Source organism: Camellia sinensis, chromosome 15 (assembly GCF_055761805.1).
Source record: "Camellia sinensis isolate YWXY chromosome 15, ASM5576180v1, whole genome shotgun sequence".
NCBI classification, from domain to species: domain Eukaryota; kingdom Viridiplantae; phylum Streptophyta; class Magnoliopsida; order Ericales; family Theaceae; genus Camellia; species Camellia sinensis.
Window position 1 is genome coordinate 138,463,914 of NC_138975.1, and position 11,158 is coordinate 138,475,071.

General features: G+C 33.7%; 1 protein-coding gene across 2 annotated transcripts; it reads left to right on the top strand.

Moving 5' to 3' along the window:
• Window positions 1–1,768: 1,768 nt before the first annotated feature.
• LOC114284849 (ATP synthase subunit beta, mitochondrial) lies at window positions 1,769–10,718 on the top strand. 2 transcript variants are annotated; one of them, XM_028227796.2, is made up of 9 exons: window positions 1,769–2,475; window positions 5,891–5,966; window positions 6,088–6,176; window positions 6,277–6,394; window positions 6,654–6,757; window positions 6,892–7,050; window positions 7,155–7,379; window positions 7,468–7,779; window positions 10,379–10,718. In XM_028227796.2, the coding sequence occupies exons 1-9, from the start codon at window positions 2,008–2,010 to the stop codon at window positions 10,490–10,492; spliced, it is 1,665 nt and encodes a 554-aa protein (XP_028083597.2). In that variant the 5' UTR covers window positions 1,769–2,007; the 3' UTR covers window positions 10,493–10,718. The 2 variants fall into 2 exon arrangements, with proteins under 2 accessions (XP_028083597.2, XP_082763873.1); XM_082907747.1 differs by having other exon boundaries at window positions 1,783–2,475; window positions 9,306–10,481.
• Window positions 10,719–11,158: the final 440 nt, after the last annotated feature.

An 11,158-nucleotide genomic window follows, 5' to 3' on the forward strand; every position in this document is an offset into this window, starting at 1 on the left:
CCACTCATAATCCAATAAAACCAACCCACCCACCCGAACTACACCCTCCTGATTCTTCACTTTAAAATGAAGCCAATGTACTTGGTGCAAGATTGAGTTTTTTTATTTTTATTTTTTAAGACAAACGATAAGATGCTAGTAAGTTAGTAAATTATATTACAATGAAATGATTGTAGTTACTCCATTGATTTATAGGGCTGAGTAAAGAATTCGTAAAATACGTAATTCGATTCAGTTCAGTCCAATCCAGTAGGTTTGAATTAATTTTTTGAATCCGTAGTTCAGTTCCAGATTGAAAAATTAAGAATCCGTAGTTCACAGATTGGTTCCGGATTGAACCTCACGGTTCCGGATTAGAACCGATCCGGACCGTATACAAATAGTCTATATTTTTATTATACACCCTCCTGCATAGTATCTTCTCTTATTTTATATAAAACTTAAATCCAAACCTAAACTCGCATAGTATCTTCTTTTATTATTTTTGTTTGCTAGTTTTTAACGTTATTTTGTAATGGTCTAAATACTTATGGTGGAATCAATTTTCTTATGGTTATTTAAATTCTAGAATAGTATGTTGCTATTATGAAAAGACATCTTATTGTGAAACTAGTATTGTGCTATATTTATATTTTTATGAAATTAAAGTGTTATATATATATTTTTGTTATTTAATTATGTAAATCCGTAGTCCTAAACCGATCCAATCCGTATTTAAATGGATTGGTTCGGATTGATTTCACGATTTAAACGGATTGGATTGGTTTCAATTTTTCAAGAACCGTATATAACGGATTAGTTCTGGTTTTATCCCAATCCGGACCATACTCACCCCTATTGATTTAAATCTTGAATTTCTAACATTCTTATTATAGATTATTAAACCAATTACTCTATTTATAGAAATTGAGTTTGTTTACTGAACTTTGTTTAAACTGGAAGTAGGCAATTAAAAAATATACGATAATACTAGGTAGCTCAATTTTTTTTGGCTCAAATAGCTCAAATCTGTCAAAACGACGTCGTTTTGACAGATTTGAACCATTTGAGCCACAAAATTTTGAGCTACCAAACATTTTCCAAAAACAAATAAATAAGTAAACTTTTTTTTTAAACTTTCAAAAGCTATTTTTTGATTATGTTTGGTGCAATTTATAAAATAGTTTATTATTTTCGTATCATGAAAATATGTGTTAAAGTATTTAACGTAATTTTTATTTATGATACAAAATTATCTTAAAATAAATGTTAAAGAATAATTATCGAAAAACAGAAAAATGATAGTTTTAAACTTTTTGATTTTTAAAATTTTAGTTAGTAATAAATTGTACAAAATACGTTATTTGAACTAATTTAAGATATTTTCTACTAAATTATAAAAGTTAAATATTCTAATACAAATTTTTGAAGAAGAAAAAAAGGGAAGACCAATTTCGGCCTATTTTGACAAATAAAAAAAAGAAGAAGAAGTTAATTGATTTATTAACTTATTTGGATCATATTATCTTTTTATTTTTTTTTACATTTTTTTTATAAAAAAATTAATAAATATTAAATAAAAAAAAACCTATTTCCCAAAATAAAACTAAGTTTGACATAACATAAAAAAATCAAAAAGTCAAAAAATTCCTATCCTATTTAAGTCACATTATCTTATTTAAATCATATCACCACTACATCACTTCAAACCCAACTCATATTTTATAAAAAAATTAAAAAATACGCTTATTTAAATCTATCCTAAAAAACTCGTTATAAAACCCGCACCAAGGTCGCGTTGACAACTTTTAAGTTACTTCATCTTCATCGTTCACTGCTTCACTACCTAGAGAGAGAAAGTAGAGAGACAGAGACGGAGTCGACCTCTAATGGAGAGTCGCTTCGTCATCTAATCAACCCACACCTTCAAAATCAAAACAATCGTCAAGCGCAGATCACACACCAATTCAAACAAAAAAAAAAAAACCCTAGAAATCATCACCACCACCACCACCACCACCAACAACAATGGCTTCTCGGAAGCTCCTCTCCTCTCTCCTCCGATCCTCCTCTTCTTCAATTCGCCGCTCTCTCTCCAAATCCCCAAACCCTAGAGCACCGTCCACCTCCCGCCCCTCTCCGGCGGGCTACCTCCTCTCCCGCGCCGTCAACTACTCCACCTCCGCCTCGGCCCCGGCTCCGCCGCCTCCGCCGCCGGAGAAATCCGGTAGTCCGAGCGGGAAGATCACGGATGAGTTCACCGGCGCGGGATCGATCGGGAAAGTGTGTCAGGTGATCGGAGCTGTTGTGGATGTGAGGTTCGACGAGGGGTTACCGCCGATCTTGACGGCTTTGGAGGTTCTGGATAACTCGATTCGGTTGGTGCTTGAGGTAGCTCAGCATTTGGGTGAGAATATGGTGAGGACTATTGCTATGGATGGGACTGAAGGGCTTGTTCGCGGACAGAGAGTGCTCAACACTGGCTCTCCTATTACTGTAAGAACTGAACTCTGTCATTTGCATTTTTACTACACGTAAAAAATGTTTTTGTGAAGTGATCTTACTTGGAATATGCTTGTTTAATGGTAATGTGGGTCGGTGTAAGTGGGAATGGTTGTAATCTCGGTGTTGATGGCTTTAGATTCTGTTTGTATAAATCCGATTAATTAGTGCTTTGTCTTGATATTGTTATAAGTCGTTAACATATCACCCGTGATGTATTGAAATTCATCTTGAAATTTTCTTATTGGGTTGATTGAAGGTTTATTGGGCAAATTATAAAAAAAAATTCAGGATGTTCGTAAAAAAATAATTCCTCAAATTTTAATTTTGTCAGTTGAAACCTAATTAATTTTTTTTTTTAATCTAAACTATCTATCTATTTTGGCTCGCTAAGGAAAATCATTAAAAAATTAATATTTTAATCATTAAATACAAAGGAAAAAAAGAGAGGATATGTTAGACATTTCATGGATAATTACGTTGAGTTTATTGGTTAAAATATTATTTTTCTATCAGTTTTACTTAATGAAAATAAATAAATAAATAATTTAGATAAAAAACAAATAAAAAAAATTACAATTTAAATTGACAAAATCAAAATTGAGGGTTTATTTTGTTGCAAGGGTGAATTTTTTTTTTAACAATTATCCCAAGTTTATTTTGTTTGACTTATCACAGTGGGTTTGCTTATTTAGTGTATCATGGTAGACACTTGGGATGTGTTTGGTTTGGTTTTGGGAGATAAATTTAGAAAAAAAAAAAATTGGGGAAAGAGTTTAGAAATTTTTTTAGTTTGTTTGGTTGTATACTAAGAAGCACGGACACTTCTAATAAGGTGACGTATCTGTGTCGTGTCCGTGTCCGTGTCCGTGTCCGTGTCGGACACCGACACTCTTTGGACACTCTTAGGACATGTGTCTGACACTCTTCAAAACGTGTCTTATTTTTTTAATTTTTTTAAAGATCCAGATACTCTTTGTACACTTGGAGGACACACGTATCAATCGCTTAAACATATGTGAAACAAATTATAAATTTGAACAAAACAACTTAAGATACAATAATAAAACAAAACTCATATAAATTTATAAGAATTAGTGTTATATTTTGTATTTTTTATTATCTTTGAATGATAAATTTATATATATATATATATATATAACATATAATAAATATTAAAATTATATATTTCATGCGTGTCCCTCACGTGTCGTGTCCTGCATTTTTTGAAAATTAACGTGTCGGCGTGTCTATGTCGTATCCGTGTCGTGTCACTTGTCCGTATCCATGCTTCTTAAGTTGTATATTTTGGAAATAGGTTTCGAGTATGGGAGTTTGAGATGATTTGATATTTTGTTGTAGTTGAGTAGATGTGTGTGAGAGAAAAAGTGATTGAGAAGGAGAGAGGAGAGAGGAAAAGTGATTAATTAATATGTAATTGAAAATTTTGGAGAAAATTTTCCAAAATTTTATTTAGTTTAGTGATTTTGGAAATTTTGGAAATTTTTTTTCAAAATCACTAAACTAAATAAAATTTTAGAAAATTTTCTTCAAAATTTATTTTTCAAAAACAAACCAAACAAAGCCTTGATCTTTGTATGCTTAATTCCTGTGGTGATGATGAAAATTTACGTAGATATGTAGGTTTTATTTTTTGCGTAACGGTCAGTTTGATTTTGGTTATTGTATATTTGGATTGGGTGATTTGGAGAAAGAAGAAAGAAAAAGGGAAAATTAAAAGTCAGTGCACCTTTTTTTTTTTTTTATAGAAAAAAGTTCAAATAAGTAATAAACTTTATAAATATTGGTAATTAAATTCATAAACCTTTTCATTAATCTGTAAATATTTTGTAAAATATTTTGACAATCACCGGTTTGGATAGCTTTAAAGGGAGAGAGGTGAAAGAAGTATAGAGAAATAGAGACAAACAAACTTATTGGATCTTTTTAGAAAGTGGGGAGATTTGGAGTGAGGAGAAATTCGAAGTGAAAAAGATCGGAGAAGTTTGCACCTCTCATAATTTGTAAGAAGCATAGTTTTTTTTATTTACACCTCTTATAATAAAACAATTTTATTTTATTTTAGAACAAAATCTATTTTACCTGTTGTCATATGATCCTAGAGTGTTTTACCCCCTTTGGTATGTCCTAGAGCCCCCATTGTCTTTTAAAAATAGTCAATACCTATGTGATTTGAACCAAAAAGCAATACAAACACCGTTAGCAGAAAATGTAAATTGACCTTTGTGCCCTTCTTAATTTTTGGGGCATTTGGCGATGATCCTAATTTCAATAGTGACAAGAATCACCATGGTGTCTTTGAAGTATGAACTTAATTGTAGGAAGAAACCATTCTAATTATAAGGTTTTGTCATAAACATGTATGCTACAAATTTTCAGAAGTTATGAATCATATTTTTGCTTTAGAAAAAAACCTTGAAGCAATTTCTCTGTATATATAATATCCAAAATAAGCATTAATTATGGGTGTAAATTAAAGTAGGTAAATTGCCTAATCATTTAGTCTGTGTTTAGATATTGAAAAGAAAAGAAGAAGAAGAAGAAACAAAGAAAGAAAGGGAAAATATTACTAAGGTTAGGGTAAGGATTTTTTGTGACGAAGATGAATGTATTTTGACTTTGACTTAAAAATTTTTTATCTACGAACTCAAAATTTAGGAGCATGAGGTACAATTCCATTTTAGGGAGGTAAAATGCAAAATCACCAAAATTATTAGAGTCTATTTGGCTATTATTAAAAGACAGGGAGGCAAAGTGCTCTAGGGCCATACCACAAAGAGAAATGGATTTTGCCTTTTATTTTATGAGTGGTGCTACTCTAGCCTAAAAGTTACTCACTTTTCCAACCTAATGATGTGACAGTCTATTAGAATATGTAAGGCAACTCTCTCTCTCTCTCCCTGTCTCATATCTTCTCTATTCATTATCCAATCATTTCTTTTACGCATTACTGGGCTTAGAAAGCGGGCTTCTATATCATTTTTCGTATTTTATTTTCTCCCCTCAAGCTTTACCAAACAAGAGGAAATGATAGAACCATCTTTTCATCTCATTTTTCCCCTTCAGTTATCTGAACAAGAGGGATGGATAATAATCTCATTTCTCTTCTTTTCTTCTCTTCTCACCTATGTTATCTTTTATTCTCTCCAAGTTTCCCTAATGGACAAAGTTGAGGGAAGTATATTTGGGACTATTTCAGGATGTTTTTGATTAGTGTCCTGGAAACATGTTTCAGTCTTGGTTTGTAACAAACCTAGTGTTGGAGCTCTCTTGTGCCTAGTTTGCAATCGGTTTACATTTATTTTTATGCCGGTGGGGGTAGGGTTGTATATAACTAGAAAATGCTTTGGTGCTAATATCCTTTTGTTCTTTTTATTTTGGTGTTTAGGTGCCAGTTGGTAGGGCCACCCTTGGCCGCATCATGAATGTTATTGGAGAGCCTATTGATGAGAAAGGAGACTTAAGTAAGGAAGCAGAAATTTCTGATCATGTTGAATATTTGTTGTTGCTGTAGTGTTTTTTGGGATATGAATTTCTTGCTTTGGCTGGAGACCGTTACAAACATTTTATCTTCAATTGTTGCAGAAACAGACCACTATCTGCCCATCCATCGAGAAGCTCCTGCCTTCGTTGAACAGGCAACTGAACAACAGATCCTTGTTACTGGAATCAAGGTATCTCAACTTTCCTCCTCTTCTTTCAAAAGATCTGCATATCCCATCTACTAGGTGTTCTATATAATGACTGATTTTTTCTTGTTGCAATGTTTTTCAGGTTGTTGACCTCCTTGCACCTTACCAAAGAGGTGGAAAGATTGGGCTCTTTGGTGGTGCTGGTGTAGGGAAGACTGTTCTTATTATGGAACTTATAAACAATGTTGCGAAAGCCCATGGTTGGTTCCCTGTAAATGTATTCAAAAAAATTGTGTTTTATATTGTTACTTTAATTTGATTATTTCTTTTTTACTTTTATGATTTTTGGGTCCCCTGCAACTGCAGATGCACTATATTGTTACTGTAATTTGTTTCTTCTTTTTTATTTTTTGTCTGGCAGGAGCTATTCCTTTAACAATTGCCACGACTTTTCTTTTTTCTTTTCATTTTTATATTTTTACTTTTTGGCATTAAATGTTGCATATTTTCTTTGTTAAGGTGGTTTCTCTGTTTTTGCTGGCGTTGGAGAACGTACTCGAGAAGGTAATGATTTGTACAGGGAAATGATTGAGAGCGGTGTGATTAAGCTTGGAGAAAAGCAGGTCCATACATACACTTTTATATTTATTTCTTTATTTTTTTCCCCAATTGATCGCTGATTTTGTCAAGTGCTACTCCCTTGAGGAATGATTCCTTTTGTTTTTCCATAAACCTTAAATTTTCCCATGTATTTTAGAGTGATAGCAAGTGTGCCCTTGTGTATGGTCAAATGAATGAGCCTCCTGGTGCCCGTGCTCGTGTGGGGCTTACTGGGCTAACTGTGGCTGAGCATTTCCGAGATGCTGAGGGGCAAGATGTGCTCCTCTTCATTGATAACATTTTCCGCTTCACCCAAGTAAGAACTGCCTGATATCCAGTTCTTCTCCTCAGAAAAATAATGATTAATTTGTGTTGTCTTATAGCTAATGTGGTCGTTCCTTTTTGTTTTTAACACTGCAGGCTAACTCAGAAGTGTCTGCATTGCTTGGCCGTATCCCATCTGCTGTTGGTTACCAACCTACCTTGGCTACAGATCTTGGAGGCCTTCAAGAGCGTATTACAACCACCAAGAAAGGTTCTATCACATCTGTCCAAGCTATATATGTGCCTGCTGATGATTTAACAGATCCAGCTCCGGCTACCACTTTTGCACATCTGGACGCTACAACTGTGTTGTCCCGACAGGTACTCGTTTTTCCTTTTATCTGAAGCAGTGGAATTAGTTTCTTTTTGTTCTTGATTGTTAACTCAAATACTGATTTTATGTGGCCAGATTTCTGAGCTTGGTATCTACCCTGCTGTGGACCCCTTAGATTCTACATCTCGCATGTTATCTCCCCATATTTTGGGAGAAGAACACTACAACACTGCTCGTGGTGTTCAGAAGGTTCTTCAGAACTACAAGAATCTTCAAGATATCATTGCCATTTTGGGGATGGATGAGCTCAGTGAAGATGATAAGTTGACTGTTTCTCGTGCTCGTAAGATCCAACGTTTCTTGAGCCAGCCTTTCCATGTTGCTGAAGTGTTCACTGGAGCCCCAGGAAAATATGTAGAGCTAAAAGAGAGCATTACCAGTTTCCAGGTAATAAAAAATTTGTGATGGTTTTGCACAGTAGACTTAATTTGCCTTATCTTATGAGGACATTATTTAGATATTGTAGCTAGTCTACTCTCTCGATTTTTGCATTTGTTGTGCACATGTTATTTTGAATTAAAAATTAGGGCAAATTGCCAATACCCCCTTGAGGTTTAGGAAAAATAGAGATTGTCCCCAAAGGTTCTAGAAATTACATCTTCCCCCTTGAAATTTTAAATCACATTACAATTTCTCCCCTATATTGGTCCACTCCACCAATAAGGTCAACTAACGGATTTTGCTAACATCGACACTAAAAAATTCCAAAGTCCCAATTTTGATCCTAATAATCCATAACCCAACCCCTCACCGAAAACCAACCCTAATAACCCATACCCAAATCCAAACTCAGGGAAGGGTACAGAGTGATAGTGAGTGGGGTCAGAGCAGTGGCGGAGGGAGTGAGGGCCTGAATCCGGATCCTCGGTCGCGTTTTCCTGTAGCGCTTCCTGCGGCGCCCCCAAAACGACGTCGTTTTGGGGCCAAATTTCAATTAAAAAAAAAAAAAAAACGCAGAACTGTTGACAGAAGAGAAGAGAAGAAGGAAGGCCGAGAAAGGGAGGAGGAGGAAGAAGAAGAGGAGAGGAGAGAAGAAGGATCGCAGGAGGTTTTGATGTTAATCACAGCTTCATTTATTTAAAGTTTGTGAAAATGGAGAAGCAAACAAATTTTGGTTGTGGGTCTGTCGTGAATTCGGGTAGAGAAACGAAATTAGAAGAAGATTTCTAGAGTTGTTGCGAAGATGAAGATGAATTGATGGAGAGGGAAGAATCAGCGAAGGAAAGTTCGAAGGCCATCTTCTTCCCTCTTTCTCTTTCTCTGTTTTAAATTGAATTTTTGATGTTTTTTGTATTATTTGTAGATCCCATTTAATCTGTATCCCTCCCTCTCCCTCTGTTTTTTTTAAATTGAAATTGCCCTGAACCCAGCAGCTATCTGGATCTGTGAAATTGCCCTGAACCCAGAATCCAAACTGAAGAATAGATCCAAAAAATACCAACACAGAGAGAGAAAGAGAGAGAGAGAGAGAAGCAAAGTTTTGTCCAGATTAAGTCCTCTCTCTCTCTGGTGATCCAATCTTGTTTTATATCTATATCCAATCTTGTTAACTTGAAAAGGAAACAAAAGTTAATATATATCACCAAAGTTATATATATATACAAAAATCTGAGAAGAAGAGAAGGGAACAATTTTGAAGAAAAAATTGATTTTATATCTATATCTAGATGGGTTTGATTTTATATATATCTCAGATTTTGATTTTATACAAAAATCCAGATGGGTTTGATTTTATATATATATACAAAAATTGCTTAAATATTGAACATTTTTATATATATATATATATATATATCTCAGATTTTGATTTTATAATCCTTCTTCCTTATTGATGTTGATCAACAAAATCTTGAATGGGCTTAAATATTGAATTGTTGTCCCTCTGTTTTTTTTTTTTTTTTTTTTTTTTTTAGATCTAGAAGAAAGAAAGGAGGAAGAAGAAAAGCAAGGAGGGGGTGATGTGGCTGGGGGAGGATCGCCGGAGGGGGAGGGTTAGGGTTGTCGTCGGAGCTGTTGGGGAAGATAGAACCATGAACTGAGACAACAGTTTTGCGTTTTTTTCCTTCTTCTCTTCTCTTCCGTCAACAGTTCTGCGTTTTTTTTTTTTTTTTTTTTTTAAATTGAAATTTGGCCCCAAAACGACGTCGTTTTGGGGCGCCACAGGAAGCGCTACAGGAAAACGCGACCGAGGATCCGGATTCGTGAGGGCCTGGGGGTTCATGTGCCCCCGGATTTTGGGATGTTTTTATTTTTTTGTTTTGCAAACATAAAGAAAATATTTTAAATAAAAAAATTACAAAAATATTATTAGAGCGAAATGTCAATGACATTTTAAAAATTATGAAAACAATAATAGTTGTTTTGATTGAAAATGAAGAGATTACTATATATCATATTATCTATGAAAATTTTATGAAAATTTTTGAATGTAATAGTATGCAGGTATAAGTAATCTCATATAAAAATATAAAATTTATTGGATTGTTAGTTACATTTGACATGTGAGGTTTTCTCTATGTATTTATTTACTATTAGTTGGTGATATCACATACCAGTGATGACGTGGTATTACCATTATATTAAATTTTTAATCAAATTTTGTATAAAAAAATAATTTATCATTATATAATTTATTTTACGACTTATATCCATATTTCTTTTGTATTGTTCATGATACACTAGTTACAAATAACATATGTTTTTGATGTTTCTCGAAATAAATCGTAAAAACTTATGTGAAATATTTTTGTAAAAATTTTGATATTGTAATTAGTAAGTGTCTCTTCTAATTTAACTTTTTGACTCCGCCATTGGGTGAGAGGGAGGGGGTGGTGGGTAAAGGTTGGACAGAGTGATGGGGCTGGGGGATTGGTGGCTAAAGTGGTGGTCGTGAAACTGGTGGGAAACAATAATTACTATATTGAACCATTTTCTCGTGTTGTTTTCCAAATCATTTAACCCGACATACACATGGTGATTAATGCAGGGAGTCCTGGATGGTAAATTCGATGACCTTTCAGAGCAGTCATTCTACATGGTTGGTGGCATTGAAGAAGTTATTGCCAAGGCTGAAAAGATTGCCAAGGAATCTGCTGCTTAATCTGCTTCTCTGTTTTTTTTTGTTTTTGTTTTTGTTTTCTTTTTTCTCGAGTAGCTTCAAAAAGATCAATAATGCAATTGGCATTGGTCATGCCAACATCGAGAGTTGTATTATTTTTGACACAAACAGTATTTGCATCTCATTCGAGGTTACAATTTTTAAACTGATTGAATTGTGTTATCAAGGATAGGATTAAGGCAGTGCCAGTAAGTACGGTAAAAAGAAACTCGGATGTGTTCATTTGATGGGGTGGTATTGATGAAATTTGATTTGTGTAGCATTATACCAGGAAGAACTAACAATTTTCCCTCAGATGTGGGAAGGTTAGTTTAAAAAGATATTGATCATATCTTCAAAAGGAGACTAATGTTAAATATAAAATTTAAAAACAATACTTTAAAATTAATAAAAAAAAAATTACATTGTTTTAAAAAAATACATAATTAAAATGTTATTTTAGTAACTAAGGCAAAGATTAAAAACAACACAATTGAGTTGGGAGCAAGTAAAAAAAATTAAAAATTAAAAATTAATTAGAGAGTAAAATAAATAAATAAATAAATAAAGAGTAATAATTGAGACCCCTACCCCTATAAGATCCTCTCAAATCTAGACCACTCAAGATGTGGACTCCACACATACATGAGTAGGTCTCACACATACATA

What these genes read in the sequence shown, in the direction of transcription:
- LOC114284849 (XM_028227796.2), top strand. Translation starts at nt 2,008, where the DNA reads ATGGCTTCTCGGAAGCTCCTCTCCTCTCTCCTCCGATCCTCCTCTTCT. An exon ending in TCCTTGTTACTGGAATCAAG is followed by an intron (nt 6,177 to 6,276) that starts GTATCTCAACTT and finishes AATGTTTTTCAG; the next exon opens with GTTGTTGACCTCCTTGCACC. An exon ending in ACATTTTCCGCTTCACCCAA is followed by an intron (nt 7,051 to 7,154) that starts GTAAGAACTGCC and finishes TTAACACTGCAG; the next exon opens with GCTAACTCAGAAGTGTCTGC.